General features: G+C 43.6%; 1 protein-coding gene across 1 annotated transcript in view; it reads left to right on the forward strand.

Moving 5' to 3' along the window:
* The window catches only part of LOC126151848 (esterase S-like), a 91,647-nt gene that overhangs the window by 51,533 nt on the left and 23,286 nt on the right, over positions 1–16,828 (forward strand). Inside the window, exons 2-3 of the mRNA XM_049915968.1 lie at positions 9,796–9,981; positions 15,451–15,650. Coding sequence (XP_049771925.1) covers positions 9,796–9,981; positions 15,451–15,650 — 386 coding nt within the window. The remainder of the gene's footprint in view (positions 1–9,795; positions 9,982–15,450; positions 15,651–16,828) is intronic.

Raw genomic sequence — 16,828 nt, forward strand, 5'->3', positions numbered from 1 at the left:
CTAGACCTTATCATGATTATCTGGAAGTAGAGGCTGCAGTGGCTGCAAACTAAATCACTGGTTTCGCACCAATAACCTGCGTTGCACCTAAGTGCAACTGAGCCGGGAATATTTCATAAGTCACCCAGCTAGAGTTGCACACTATCAAAACTGCGTGCGGTTCGATAGATTTGGTACAGCACAGAAATGAAGTAGTAAATTGTAGGACTGCCGGTAGCATCGGTAGGGAAAGGAACGTAAATGAATGTGTAAAAAGAAACAAGGAGCCAACAACTTCTCCTCGTTCTTTTGTTTGTTCTGCATGTAATCAGAACTGCGTGTCATTCTTTATTAGTCCACTGTATATTTTATATCCTCACTGAATGTAAATACATTTTATAAGTAATAAGCGACTATTGCGCTTTGTGTAACCAAAGCAATTACTTTTGATGCAAGTACAGTCTACATGCACAAACATTAAAAAATTATATGTATAATTATTGTTGTTATTTTGTACTTAACAGAGCATTCTTCATCATTATCAAAGGCAAGAGTTCGTGTTGTTATTCATAAATGCGAAAGTTGTTTATGGATAACAGAAAGTTCGACGAAGTGTTGAAGCGATGTTTGATACATGTTTTGCGTTTCCTTTTAATTTACCTTTTCGTTGAAGAAACTTCCTTTTTTTAGGTCTATATCATAAATCTCTACTGTTTTCTTTATTTTTACTAAAACATCGTTCTGTTTCATGTTACAAATCAACAATTTTCGAATAAATCCTGAATTAAACTGACAATTTCAATTTTGGATTAAAAACTGTTTACTTTTAATTAACAGACAGGAGGATAACTATGTAGAACAAAAATGTTCTCTATCTTATTCGGCCCTTTTTGTATCTTCATTCAGTTTCTAGATGGTTCACCGCTTCCAGAATCTAGTGAGACACCGATCGTAATAAATAAGGAAAGCAGTCCCAATGAGGTAGCTCCTGATAGGTATACATCACCTCTAACACACCAAAGCTATAGTTTGCGCAGGGTACAATGGCCGACGTGCAGTGACCAATTCTCGTCCAAAGCACTGGGCGAGTTCATTCTTTTGTTCGGTACGGTAGGCCGAAAAGTGTTGGCCACCTTTTGGCCGGTCGGCAATGACAGAATCGAGGCGCACGCCCTACAATCTTTGTCAAACGATTTCAGAGAAACTATTCGATAAAAAAATCATATTACGTTACTTCTAACTTCATTAGTCAGCTTCATGAAGATGTGCCCATTTACATGGAAGTAACGCACTGCACGATATTCAAAAAAGTTTGGAATGAAAAATGGTTTCGCATTTGGTGCAAATTAGAACATAATATGTTGTTGTGTATGAACATTAGTTCGCATATCGAATTTTTCATTAGACTTGGATGGATGTCTCTGTCACCACTCTCGAGAAATCTGATGTTCCAAACTCATTTGCAATCGCACTGCGCCAGCGATGAATTCAGACTGCAATATCCACAACATTCCTCATATTTCATAAACCGTTTGACATATAGAAATGAGATTTTGGCAAATGATAGCACACAAAGAGGAGAGTATTTTACCATATTATTATTATTATGCAAAACTTCATTATCTACTGTGTTAATCAAGTACAGACTTTTTCGATGGAATTATTTAATTTTTAGGGGCTATCGATAGCTGGTGAAACGAGAAATGCTATGGGTTTTGGAAAACATAAGTGAAGGCAGTACATATTTATTTTGTGCTAAGAATGTGTGTTTTTAATAAGCTACTGAACTTACTTTTCCTCATTTCCTCACTTAATAAACGTAACAAACCACTGTTTCAGAATTTTTTCGTAGCTGCGTCTGCATAACATGTTTGTGAGGTGAGATCGAGTAGACTCCGCTGTGTTTTGGCGAACGAAGCAAACAAGAGAAAGGTATAGATTTTGCTCAAAATTCGCCATTCATGACGCTTCTCTGAAAGTTACAAGTGTTTAAGAAACCAAGCGAAACTAAGTCGCTGCATTTTCAGCAGTATTGTTTGTCTGTTTTGTTTTACTTTAAGCCGCAAAAAACAAAAGGGGTCATACGCGCCCAGGTCAAAACTATAGAACACGAAGGCAGAGAGGAGTTAAAAAGACGACTATACAGCAGTCTTGGTGACATTAGAGAAGAGAGCTACAGACAGGGACGTGGAGAAAGGGCTAAAAAAGACACCACACGGAAACGGAGGTCCAAACCTAAAAATTAAATGCCTTCGCCATATTGCTTTGGCGGATGTAAGTGTGGACGGGGAGGGGCTCCTCTTAATATTTACAAAAGATTTGAGTGTAAGCTCCAGTTTAGAACTGCATTTCCCCCGGTGCTTGGCATTTCCTCTACAGCGCCTGCCTGTAACCCCTACCCCTACCACTCTCCCCACGCGTGCTCTGGCGACTGTGTATCTACCGGCACTACCTCTGTCAACGCTTACTTATAGTAGTCTACAGTGCCCTACGGTATTTTTACACTCTGTCCCCAGCACATTTCACCAAAGAGGCGCCTGACTGCGCAGCTGTTGGTGATGGGCCTTGGCAATGTAGACAAAGCCTCGCGATGATGTCTCGTGACGAAGTGATTTTGTTCCAACGGCTACCGGAAACGAAGTGATTGGCTCACCTACGGATATTCCGAGCACAGACATGTGAAATGATGCCCCAAAAGAAACTTGTCCCTTCTCTGTGTCTGATTTCAGGCGGTTAACTGGCAAAACGTTTCCTAACATTTGGTGCTGAAAACCTTCGGATCTCTCTCTGTCTTTTTCTGTTCTCGACAGCACAGCTATGTTTCTCTTTCTAAATGCTAATTTATTTACGTTGCCAGTCCTGGTAGCCCTTACATTGTGTTAAACATTAGGTTTTTGCTGTGTCAGAGTTCGGCGGTATCTCACGCTCACAAAAATAACTTGACTGTGGGTTCTCCCTCTACGTTTCGATCTTTACCTCCGGCATGGGTGTGTGTGTGTTGTCCTTAGCGTAAGTTAGTTTAAGCTGTATTAAGTAGTGACCTCAGCAGTTTGGTCCGATAGTCCTTACCACAAAATTCCGAAAGAATCACAGGACCCGCTGAATAGAATGAACCGTCTAATGAGTACAGAACGTGAATTGGGAGTAAATCGAAGACAGACGAATGTAATGAGATGTAGCAGAAACGAGAGCAGCACAAAACTTAACATCGGTGGATCAGATATAACAACGCAACCTTCGGACTTCTCTAGCATCGACATCTATGCTGAATCATACATTTCTCGCGGTGTTCTCCTATTTTTGCTCGACCGCAGTGGGCACGGGCTCGTAGAGGCAAGACCGCGGATCAATTGAAATGTGTCGCCTCGTTGGATGAACCGCGTTTCTTCTTACACCACGTCGATGGTCGTGTACAAATACATCGTCATCCAGGCAACGGCTGCTCGAAACTTGCACCGCGCCACAAGAGATTGGCTGGTGGGGGCAGAGTCATGCTATGGAAAACATTACCCTGGGCTTCCAAGGAACCAATGTCAGTAACACCGTGATGACTGTGTAAACCATATTGCGGACAATCTCCATCCCTTCACGACCAACGTAAAAAATTTGGAAATTTGTGGTAGATCTTTTGGGTTGGGACCAAACTGCTGAGGTCATCGGTCCCTAAGCCTCCACACTACTTAATCTAACTTAAACTAACTTATGCTGTGGACAACACACACACCCATTCCCGAGGGAGGACTCGAACCTCCGTCGGGGGGAGCGGGACGGATTGCGACAAGGCGTTCTTAACGCGAGAGGCTACCCCGCGTGGCCCGAACTGTCGACGTCTCCCACAATGGCGGTGGCGTCGCCCACCAGGGTGACTGTCCTTGTCACGAGGCTAGAATGGTGCTACGGAGGTTTGCGGAGCATAGTAGTAAACTTCATCGATGTGCCGGCCACCAAATTTGCCTGATTCGAAACCGATGGAACTCTTCTGGCCTCTGAGACAGTACCGGGCACCAGATCCACGCCCGCAAAACACCGGCCCGTCATTTACGGGAAATGTGTGAGAGGTGCGTGTTACACGACCCTTTCTCCCAAAATTATCCCTTTTCTTTTCGGTCACCAGTCTTCTGACTGGTTTGATGCTGCCGCCACGAATTCTTCTCCTGTGCCATCTCAGATTAGCACTTCTAACATACTTCCTCAGCTATTCGCTAGATGTATTTCAATCTCTATCTACCTCTACGGTTTTATCAACTAAGTCGTCCTCCCGTACCACGGAACTTATTCCTTGGTACCACAGCCTATGTTTCACTAACACACAAAGTTGTGCTCCTAAGGTACATTCTCAGAAATTTATTCCTCAGTTTAAGGCGTAAGTTCGTTACCAGAAAATTTCTTTTGGATAGGAACCCTCTTTTTGCCAGTACTGAGCAGCTTTTTATGCCCTCCTTGCTCCGTCCATCATGAGTTATTTTTCTGTTTAGGTACTCCGTCTTCAGGCCACGAGTGGCGCCTACCGGGACCATCCGACCGTCGTCTCGTCCTCAGGGGGGGGGGGGGGGGTGCGGATAGGAGGGGCGTGGGGTCAGCACACCGCTCTCCCGGCCGTTACGATGGTTTTCTTTGACCGAAGCCGCTGCTGTTCGGCCGAGTAGCTCCTTGTGTGGGGAAGAGCGTTCTCGTGTTCCACGAACACTTCACATGACTTTTTTTAGTGTCTGATGAAAAGCATACACGGCGAATGGTAGTCAAGTAACTTGTCCCGCCGCAACCGTCATACGTGCGTGTATAAGACACTGAAACGGTCAATTAGGCGTATGTTACAGATGCAAAGCACAGATAGGTTCATGGTGAGGTCTTATGGAACGAAACTGCTGACGTCATCGGTCCCTAAGCTTACGCACTACTTAATCTAACTTAAACTGACTTACGCTAAGGACGACACACCGACCCGTGTCTGAGGGAGGACTCCAACCTCCGACAGGAGGAGCCGCGTGGGCCGTGCCATGGCGCCTCAGACCGCTCAGACGTTAATGTTTTGTTCTAATCGTCTACAGTTCCTACCACTCGTAAGTGCTGTGTTACATTTCAGTAGTGCCGCTTCGGTAACATGAGTGATCGCAGAAGTTAACATTTCACCTACTGTCTAAATATGTTCCGAAACTTCTGAAGGGCTTAGAGACAAACAGAAGACATCCTGTACGTAGCAATTGTACTGTATACACAGCTGAAGTGCACATAAAAAGTTACACTCAAATTGAGAACGAAGTCTTTCGCGACGGCAAGAAAACCGAAAATGTTTTACATACTTGCAGTCAAGTTCTTCAACATTTTCTGATATAGTATTGGCATAGTGTCAAGAAGGATTAAGTGATAAAATGTACCAACAGAAAGAAGACAGAGTAGCAACATGTAATCCTCCTGGCTTTCGTATTCACCTAGCACTCAGAAAGCACTGAAGGGAAAAATAAACTTTCAAAATTTTTTATTACAGAGGATACGCGGTTGACACACTACTTCTGTTTGATGGCACAAAATATGAAGTTGATGACTTTCTTGCGTTATTTTACTCATTCAACAACAAATTTCACAATAAAACACGAAAATTACCACTTTCTGAAAGTATTTGTATGGAGTGTAGCCATGTATGGAAGTGAAACGTGGACGATAAATAGTTTAGACAAGAAGAGAACAGAAGCTTTCAAAATGTGCTGCTACAGAAGAATGCTGTAAATTAGATGAGTAGATGACATATCTAACGAGGAGGTATCGAATATAATTGGAGAGAATAGAAATTTGTGGCACAACTTGATTAGAAGAAGGGTTCGGTTGGTAGGACACGTTCCGAGGCATCACGGGATCACCAATTTAGCACTGGAGGGCAGAGTGGAGGGTAAAAATCGTAGAGGGGGACCAAAAGATGAATACACTAAGCAGATTCAGAAGGATGTAGGTTGCAGTAGGTATTGGAAGATGAAGAAGCTTGCACAGGATAGAGTAGCATGGAGAGATGCACCAAACCAGTCTCAGGACTGAAGACCACAACAACAACAACATACCATAGATCTCACAACTATTAAAGAAGTACAATAAAAAACTTTTCCATGTACAGTAAAACAACCTACGCTGGTACCACAGTACACAAATCATCAGACCATCCAATCATATACAAGCACGCTGTGTTTAGATCCATGTTGAACACATTACCTTTAAGACCAAAGCACGAAGGCAAGAAATAGATACCATCAAACCAACTGCAATGAATAATGGGTATTAAATAAAATCAACTGACAAACTATGGAACAAAACGCAGGACAACATCAGTAAGAGAAGCACTGCAGCAAAAACAACTGACACAACACAAATCTTCAGAAGCATTCCATACAGAGACACAACATCACAAAAATTGCTAACTTATTTAGAACTACCCATATAGAAATACCTTTCTTCAGAAACGACGAACGTATACACCAGTTGTCTCACGCAGTAAACACAGTGGAATGTATAAATTACAGTGTAACAGTTGCCCTGCGTTCTACTCGGGCAAGACAGGAAGAACTTCCATACACGCTACAAAGAACTCACTAATGCTCTCAGGCTCACCCATTTTGATAAAACTTCAGAAGCTAACCATATATACCTTAAAACACACAGCCAAGTGACTTCCGCGACAGCTTAACTGTACTCAACAAAGAAAATAGTGGTAGAAACCTATTTTCGGCAGGACAATTAGAAGCACTATTACGTCATTACGGGAAGGATCGTTTTCTTAAAACATGTTAAATGAAGACGGTTGAACAACCGCAGTTTTTTCAGCAGTTTTAAAAGTTTATTTTGCCCTAAAGTAACGAGTATTTAATAGATACAACCATTTCATAACCCAAGGTCACAACCAAATAGAGGATGACTCAAAAGAATTGGAAATTTTGGAATAGAGATTAATGGATGAGCACAGTTACTTTACACATACTTATTTATGCCAATATATAGTACAGAGTATCCGACTGATGGGCTCCCCCTCGGCGCACACATTTCTGCAGCCTGATAGAAACGTTATGCGTGGTTCGACCTGACATTTCAGTAGCGATCCTGGATATTTCTTCTCGTATTCTTGGTTTAAGTTCTGCGGCGGTAGCATGTCGTACGGTAAACAGCGCCCTTAAGGTGACCCCGAAAGAAAAAATCACACACTGTCAGGTCAGGCGATGTTCGAGGGACAGGCAGTGTCAGGGCGTCTTGGGTCGATACCGCTACTAATTATCGTCTCACAGCTCCCGTCAATATTCGCGCTGTATGTGCCGCTGCGCCGTCATATTGAAACCAGCTGTTGGCAGGAAAATGGGGCAGTTCGTACGCAACAAAACTTTCCACCATGGCAACATACCGAAAAGGCGTTACTGTGGCTGCGCACCCATCATTACCTTCAAAGAAATAGAAGCCTATAACGAAACTCGGATGTCCGCCCCTGGTAGCTGAGTGGTCAGCGCGACAGAATGTCATACGTAACAGCCCGGGTTCGATTCCCGGCTAGGTCGGAGATTTTCTCCACTCAGGGACCAACTCGCCGACGTGGCGTCAACTCGAAAAACTTGCACCAGGCGAACGGTCTACCCGACGGGAGGCCCTAGCCACACGGCATTTCCATTATGCCACTCGATGACATGGAGCACCGTAGAGTAGTAACCTTGCTGCTATGCAATGGACGCACGTGCAGCTGACGTGGATTTTGCTGAGAACAACAGCGAAAATTCTGTGTACCGACAAAAACACTGAGGCGGAAGTGAGCTTTGTCCGACATCCACAGGTTGTTTCTGAAATTGTCGTCGCCGTGCACTTTTGCTAACATGCCTTAGGCATAAAGTCTACGCATTATCAGATCATTAGGTTAAAATTTCTGAACGATCTGCAGCTTTTACGAATGGAATTTTAAATCCAATTTCAGTATTCGTTGAACACTCGACTCTGCGTGACGTCGAACAGAGTGCTGTGGGCTCCTTAGGAAAGCAGGTCGCACATCCTCGATATTGTCTCCCGTATGAGCCGTTCGAGGTCTCCGTGCAGATAGCTTCTTCAATGCAGGACCCGTTGCTTCAAAATTGCTCACCCAGTTGTTGATTTTATGCGCTGCGGAAACACGACCATGCCATCTGATGTTGAAATGACGCAGTTGTGCGACTGGATTCGTGATTTCCTGTCAGAAAGGTCGCAGTTGGTAGTAATAGGCGGAAAGTCTTCGAGTAAAACAGAAGTAATATCCGGCGTTCCCCAAGGAAGTGTTATAGGCCCTCTGTTGTTCCTGTTCTATATTAACGACGTAGATCTCAGCACCATCTTAGATTGTTTGCAGATGATGCTGTCATTTACCGTCTTGTAAAGTCATGAAATGATCAAAACGACTTGCAAAATGATTTAGATAAGATATCTGTATGGTGCGAAAAGTGGCAATTGACCCTGAATGAAGAAAAGTGTGAAGTTATTCAGATGAGTACTAAAAGAAATCAGCTAAATTTCGAGTACGCGGTAAGTCACACAAATCTGAAGACTATAAATTCAGGTAAATACTTAGAGATTACAATTACAAATAACCTAAATTGGAACGATCACGTAGATAATATCGTGGGTAGAGCAAACCAAAGACTGCGATTCATTGGCAGAATCTATATCTATATCTGATCTATATAAATGACCTGGGTGACAATCTGAGCAGTTCTCTTAGGTTGTTCGCAGATGATGCTGTAATTTACCGTCTAGTAAGGTCATCCGAAGACCAGTATCAGTTGCAAAGCGATTTAGAAAAGATTGCTGTATGGTGTGGCAGGTGGCAGTTGACGCTAAATAACGAAAAGTGTGAGGTGATCCACATAAGTTCCAAAAGAAATCCGTTGGAATTCGATTACTCGATAAATAGTACAATTCTCAAGGCTGTCAATTCAACTAAGTACCTGGGTGTTAAAATTACGAGCAACTTCAGTTGGAAAGACCACATAGATAATATTGTGGGGAAGGCGAGCCAAAGGTTGCGTTTCATTGGCAGGACACTTAGAAGATGCAACAAGTCCACTAAAGAGACAGCTTACACTATACTAATTCGTCCTGTGTTAGAATATTGCTGCGCGGTGTGGGATCCTTACCAGGTGGGATTGACGGAGGACATCGAAAGGGTGCAAAAAAGGGCAGCTCGTTTTGTATTATCACGTAATAGGGGAGAGAGTGTGGCAGATATGATACGCGAGTTGGGATGGAAGTCATTAAAGCAAAGACGTTTATCGACGCGGCGAGATCTATTTACGAAATTTCAGTCACCAACTTTCTCTTCCGAATGCAAAAATATTTTGTTGAGCCCAACCTACATAGGTAGGAATGATCATCAAAATAAAATAAGAGAAATCAGAGCTCGAGCAGAAAGGTTTAGGTGTTCGTTTTTCCCGCGTGCTGTTCGGGAGTGGAATGGTAGAGATATAGTATGATTGTGGTTCGATGAACCCTCTGCCAAGCAATAAATGTGAATTGCAGAGTAATCATGTAGATGTAGATGTAGAATGTATTTTTCTGGGTTACCCTCATACGAGATGATCACTAACACGTAATGGAGATTTGTCAGTTGTACTAACCGGTAAATTTGTGTGTGAAAATGGACTTTCAAGGGCTCTATCATGTTATTCCCCCCCCCCCCCCCTCTGTTGTTATTCTTTCCTCTACTTCCTTGCCATACTCCTATGCATAATATTACAATTAGTCGCATTACTGGTAGAGAGTTTCGGTTATCGGATTTAGCTGTTAGGTGGATATATGAACTGCGGTTTGAGAGACGATGTTTCTGCACAGGATTCCTCAGCACCGGGGATGAGGTGATCCCCGGCAGCGCAGGGCTGAAGGACCAGCTGCTGGCCCTGCGCTGGCTCCAGCAGAACCTCGCGGCGTTCTGCGGTGACCCGGCAAAGGTGACCATTGGCGGCGAGACCGCGGGTGGAGCTTCTGCCTCCCACCATCTCATAGCACCCAGCTCCGCAGGTGGGTGAAGGATAATTTTTATTCAATTCTCATGTTGCCTTGACAAGAAATACGGAAAAGAGGCAATTTACGTAGAGTATTTCCTACTGGCTCATTGGATTTATTACGCCACCGGCTAAGTAAAGCGCTTATAAATTGTAAAACTGACGTTCGTGTAAATTTTATTTAACAATTTTTCGAATTTTAACAGCAGAAAATAAACAGCTACGTCGTTATTACGTTGGGCCTACTGGCCACATAATTGCCATGTTTGTAAGGGTTAAGTTTGGATCGAATTGTCAACGTAATTAGTTAGGCGTAACGTTTACAAAAGCCATTTTTGTTTCACTACATTCACGGGCACGTTTAAATTAATGATGTTAACGAAATAGCCGACTATGCTAGTGGCGTAATAGCCCAATCAACAGAGACCAAAAAAAGGTCCAATATCGGGAATAGGTCGTGTAGACGGAAATTTTTGTACAATGGCAGGAGGGAGAGCTACGAACAATATACTAGAAATCCTGAGTGGTGAGGGATGAGCGTGTATGTGTAAATGCGTTTGAAGGTTACTTTCGAACGTTTTTCTTCAACAACTCGAAAACCGTGGCCTCCTCCGAAATCTATCCCGTACAAACATTAACTGCATTAAATGTCCTACGAAAAGGTTCCCTTCATTTTTTCTGTGGCGCAAATAGTTTTCACGTAGCGAGCGAGAGTATATGAAAATCTCGCAAGTGCTTTTGGAAGGTGAATAATAACATTGCGGGCTGCATAAAACGACATCGGTAGGGGCAGCTCACTCACCATGCATAAAATAATATACCGCATGAACGAGTCCACTTAGGAATGAAATGACTCCTTTAAACTTTAGACTATAATCAGAATGATTAGCACACCCGTAAATGGCACAAGGTGCCATTTTATATCTTGCACCAGACACTAACATTAGGTATATATGAAGACAGTAACTGTTCTCGAAAGAACAGATACCACTGATGACCGTGCAGCTTCTCTAGAATAAATGATAATTAATTGAAACCCTCAGCTGCCGACAGGTGTTGATATACCTCGATGGGGACAGCGGAAAATGTGTGCCCCAACCGGGACTCGAACCCGGGATCGCCTGCTTACATGGTATGGTGTATCCATTTTTTTTTCGGTAGTGTTCGGTGCATTTGGTCTGGGGGGACGTCACAAGACATCCATTCAAGTTGATCGTTGATTCCTTTTACTCAGTTTTTGTATTACAGAGGGCGAGCAGCTCTCTGACCGAACACGTTGAGTTACCGTTCCGGCGTCCATCTGAGCCACCGAGGACACAGATGAATAGCGCGACTGCAGGGACTTATCCCTTGCACGCTTCCCGTGAGACCCACATTCCCAACTGTCCACAATCTACATACGTAATGTACGTAATAGATATTTGCCCATCCACTCATTACTCGCGCACACTAAGGTGACGATTCCCGTAAGAGTTAGAGCAACCTGTGCGCATTCGCACAGAGGGAGGTCAATGGCTGGGTAGCCATTTAACTATATATGAAGACAGTAACTGTTCTCGAAAGAACAGATACCAGCTTCTCTAGAATAAATGATAATTAACTGAAACACTCAGCTCTAAACAGGTGTTGTTGACAGCTGATAGTATCAATTAATTATGATTTATTTTACTAACATGGCGGACGTCGACTTCAAATCTGTGACATCATGACAACTTCGCTTATTGTACCTCCATGGGAATATACGAAGATTTTAGTATCCGTAATTGGGTTTTAGAGATCAAAACCCTCAGAGTTCAGAAGCTTTCTATTTCGACATGGTATCTCGGAAAAACACGGATTTATATCAGCGTTTTTTTTTCTTTTGTCCAAACTCTTTATCTTCAGTTTTTACCGCAGCCCTGGTAAAAATGCCATGTAATTTGGCATGTACCAATCATCAATGAGAAAAATCAACCCAGCATTGATTATTTGTTAATTGGTGAATGTTTTGTCTCTCTAACCAAAATTTATAAATTGAATCTAACTCCATTTCCACTCTCTGGAACCTGTATGAAGGAATAATAAGGGACGCTTCTTGCTCTTAATTTCTGTCGTATGCACGCAACAGATGTTCTAAATAGAAAATGTTACAGTATATTCGCGAATAACACAGCGCCAGGAAGACTTTTCTGATCTTAAATGCATATTTGATCCACTAGTACGACGCATTTCTCCTCGTTAATGTAATCTTGTTTTAATTATACGTATCGAATATCCAGCAAGAGAAGTAGCCTATGTGATATGAAAAGATGCTTTCCTAATGCAGCATTTTCCTTAATACTGACTGACGAGAGTGATGTTTGTTCTGGTCCCGAAAATTCTTAGGACATATTTTAGCGTGTGGGGTCGGATTCCGATCATTTCTTCTCACAGCATTCACTCAGAGAGTTTTACGAGCTGGATGGACAGGAAATCTAAAGTCAAACGAGAGAAATAAAACCACTACACTAAAAGTAAACAGCGCAACTATAAAAGAAAATATAGCCTGAACGACTCGATTTATGAATCAGATTTGTTTGCTTTACACTTTGGACTATAATTAGAATGATTAGTACATTCGTAAATGGCGCAAACTGGCATTTTTATGAAAACAGTTCCACCAGAAGTTAATGTTAGCGGCAGCTAACATGGAGGACGTCGAGTTCAAGTTTCTCACATCATGACAACTCCATTATTATGCCTCCGTGGGAACATTTGAGTCTTTTAGTGGCCATACATGGCCGTAGTTAACAGATCCCTCAGAGTTGGGAGGCTCTCTCCTTGAACGTGGGGTAGTCTCAGCAAATTCGGATTCATAACAGTGTTTTATTGCTCCGTGGCTTTAAACCCATCTCTATACAATATTAGATTGCCTTGTGACTAAACGTCATTCTTCTTTTAACTCACAAGGGGGACCACGACGTTGGGATCTCGGATTCACTTCAAACTTTGTACACCTTTAGTAGGCCGTTAAAACAACATAATGTACAAATAGTAAAGTGCACTACTCTGGCTATTCCGAGAAAATCGTAAGAGAAGTTTAACGCGTCTATTATGTAACTGATGTGTCTGTGCTTAGGTGCCTGACATTAGAATTAATGGTGGTCATGTAGTTAGCATTCGAGCGTGGTAGGACGAACGTGTACGACGCGACGGTTCGACCCCCGCAGAAACCTCGATTTTTGTAATACAAGCGTAAATTCTGTGAAATTAAAAAAAAAATGTACACCTACACTATTCGCTCTTGCTACATTTGTAACGTCTCACAGCTACGCAGATTAGCTGCCAAATGGGACTTGCGTCTGTGTGTCTGCAGCTCGAAGCGTCCAGGTGCAAAGTACACTACTGGCCATTAAAATTGCTACACCAAGAGGAAATGTAGATGATAAACGGGTATTCATTGGACAAATATATTATACTAGAACTGACATGTGATTACATTTTCTCGCAATTAGGGTGCATATATCCTGAGAAATCAGTACCCAGAACAAACACCTCTGGCCGTAATAACGGCCTTGATACGCCTGCGCATTGAGTCAAACAGAGCTTATATGGCGTGTACAAGTACAGCTGCCCATGCAGCTTCAACACGATACCACAGTTCATAAAGAGTAGTGACTGGCTTATTATGACGAGCCAGTTGCTCGGCCACCATTGACCAGACGTTTTCAATTGGTGAGAGATCTGGAGGATGTGCTGGGCAGGGCAGCAGTCGAACATTTTCTGTATACAGAAATGCCCGTACAGTACCTGCAACATGCGGTCGTGCATTATCCTGCTGAAATGTAAGGTTTCGCAGGGATAAAAAGAAATGTACAAATGTTTGTGAAATTTTATGGAACTTAACTGCTAAGGTCATCAGTCCCTAAGCTTACACACTACCTAACCTAAATTATCCTAAGCACAAACACACACACCCACGCCTCCCAGGGATAGAATGAAGGGTAGAGCCACATCTGAAATGTAACGTCCACTGTTCAAAGTGCCGACACTGCGAACAAGAGATCACCGAGACGTGTAACCAATGGCACCCCATACCATCACGCCGGGTGATACGGCAGTATGGCGATGACGAATACACGCTCCCAATGTGCGTTCACCGCGATGTCGCCAAACACGGATGCGACCATCATGATGCTGTAAACAGAACCCGGATTCATCCAAAAAAATGACGTTTAGCCATTCGTGCACCGAGGTTCGTCGTTGAGTACACCATCGCAGGCTCTCCTGTCTGTGATGCAGCGTCAAGGAAAACCGCAGCCCTGGTCTCCGAGCTGATAGTCCATGCCGCTGCAAACGTCGTCGAACTGTTCATGCAGATGGTTGTTGTCTTGCAAACGTCCCCATCTATTGACTTAGGGATCGAGACGTGGCTGCACGATCGGTTACAGCCATGCGGATAATATGCCTGTCATCTCACTGCTAGTGGTGCGAGGCCGTTGGGATCCAGCATAGCGTTCCGTATTACCCTCCTGAACCCACCGAGTCCATATTCTGCTAACAATCATTGGATCTCGACCAACGCGAGCAGCAATGTCGCGATACGATAAACTGCAATCGCGATAGGCTACAATCCGACCTTTATCAAAGTCGGAAACGTGATGGTACGCATTTCTTACACGAGGCATCACAACAACGTTTCACCAGGCAACGCCGGTCAACTGCTGTTTGTGTATGAGAAATCGGTTGGAAACTTTCCTCATGTCAGCACGTTGTAGGTGTCGCCACCGGCGCCAACCTTTTGTGAATGCTCTGAAAAGCTAATGATTTTCATATCACAGCATCTTCTTCCTGTCGGTTAAATTTCGGATCTGTAACACGTCATCTTCATGGTGTAGCAATTTTAATGACCAGTAGTGTAGTTCCCGGTACCGTACCACATTGTCTGTAAAAGAGATTTCGCAAATCGCCACAGGCACACATTTTCAGGAAAACTCTATGTATTTTTATTCACTTGTCGATAGTCATAAATATGTTTGCTCTAATAACTAAATTTAATTAAAAATATTAAGTATCAAATAATATGAAATTCACTAAGATTTTTTTAATTATATTACCTCTCAAATGTCATCCACATCAAACAATATGACCAAAGATGAAAAAAATATAGATTTAAAATTAAGTTTGAGTGTGAGTCGATTCATCGACTCATCCACATTCGTTTAACTATAGACGAACGCTAACAACTTGACCACCGTGAACTCTAAGATTTATCTCCTACGCACAGAAACATCCCTTACATAACAGACGCGTAAACCTTCTCTTGCGATCTTCTCAGAATTTCCAGAGCAGTGCATCTTACTGCTTCCGCATTATTTTGTTTTAATGGTCTATTAAAGGTGTGGAAAATTTGAAGTAAACCTGTGATTCCATTGTCGTGGACACCCCTTGTCAGTAATGTACAATGCGTTCCAAATGAGTGGCAAAGTAGCCGAACTAGTTCATTTGCGAAAGTGACTTCCAACAGGACTTTTCCGGGCGGCGACGATAGAGAGCGGTGACTCAGTGTCCCCCTTCGGCGTGACGACCGTCGCGCGGCAGAAGGCGTTCCGCCTGGGAGAGGTCCTGGGATTCTCGGCCAACGACTCCAGGCAGCTGCTGGACTTCCTGAGGACGCAGGACGCGCACGAACTCGTCGCACACGACCGGGAGCCGCTGCTCGACCTGGTGAGTATTCTGCCTGCACGGCTGTCTGCGAACACTACGGGCAATAAGGGGACGTTCAGATGATTCTCACTTTCTTTATACGCGTTAATATTTCTAATGGTTTGACATCATTCACCAGTTATACCCAACTCCTGCTGCTACTTTCATCCTTGCACAACGACTTTACTCAGCCTTCTCATAATCTTATTCCAGCACTCTAATACACTGAAGAGACAAAGAAACTGGTACATCTGCATAATATCGAGCACGCAGGAGTGCCGCAACACGACGTGGCGTGGACTCTACCAATGTCTGAAGTAGTGCTGGAGGGAACTGACTCCATGAATCCTGCAGGGCTGTCCATAAATCCGTTAGAGTACGAGGGGTGGACATCTCTTCTGAATAGCACGTTGCAGGGCTCAATAATGTTCATGTCTGGGGAGTTTGGTGTTTAAGCTCGGACGAGGGTTCCTGGAGTCATTCCGTAGCAATTCTGGGCGTTTGGGGTGTCGCATTGCCCTGCTGGAATTGCCTAAGTTCGTCGGAATGCACAATGGACTTGAATGGATGCACGTGATCAGAGACGATTATTACTTGCGTGTCACCTGTCAGAGTCGTATCTATACCTATCATGGGCTTCATATCACTCCATCTGTACACGCCCTACACCATTACAGAGCGTCCACCAGCTTGAACAGTCCCCTGATGACATGCAGGGTCCATGGATTCATGAGGTTGTCCCCACAACCGTCCAGATTCATCAGATGGATACTATTTGAAACGCGACTCTTCTGACTAGGCAACATGTTTCCAGTCACCAACAGTCCATTGTCGGTGTTGATGGAACCAGGTGAGGCGTGAAGCTTTGTGCAGTGCAATCATCAAGGGTCACCAACGGGCCTCCGGTTCCGAAAGCCCATGTCGGTGATGTTTCGTTGAATGGGTCGCACTCTGGCAGTTGTTGATGGCCCAGCATTGAAATCTGCAGCAATTTGCGCAAGGATTGCACTTTTGTCACGTTGAAAGATTCTCTTCAGTCGTCGTTGGTCCCGTTATTGCAGGATATTTTTCCGGCCGCACCGATGTCGGAGATTTGATGTTTTACGGGATTCCTGATATTCACGGTACACTCGTGAAATGGTCATACGGGAAAACCCCGTTTCATCGCTACCTCGGAGATGCTGTGTCCAATCGCTCGT

This window comes from Schistocerca cancellata, chromosome 2 (genome assembly GCF_023864275.1).
Source record: "Schistocerca cancellata isolate TAMUIC-IGC-003103 chromosome 2, iqSchCanc2.1, whole genome shotgun sequence".
In the NCBI taxonomy this organism is placed as follows: domain Eukaryota; kingdom Metazoa; phylum Arthropoda; class Insecta; order Orthoptera; family Acrididae; genus Schistocerca; species Schistocerca cancellata.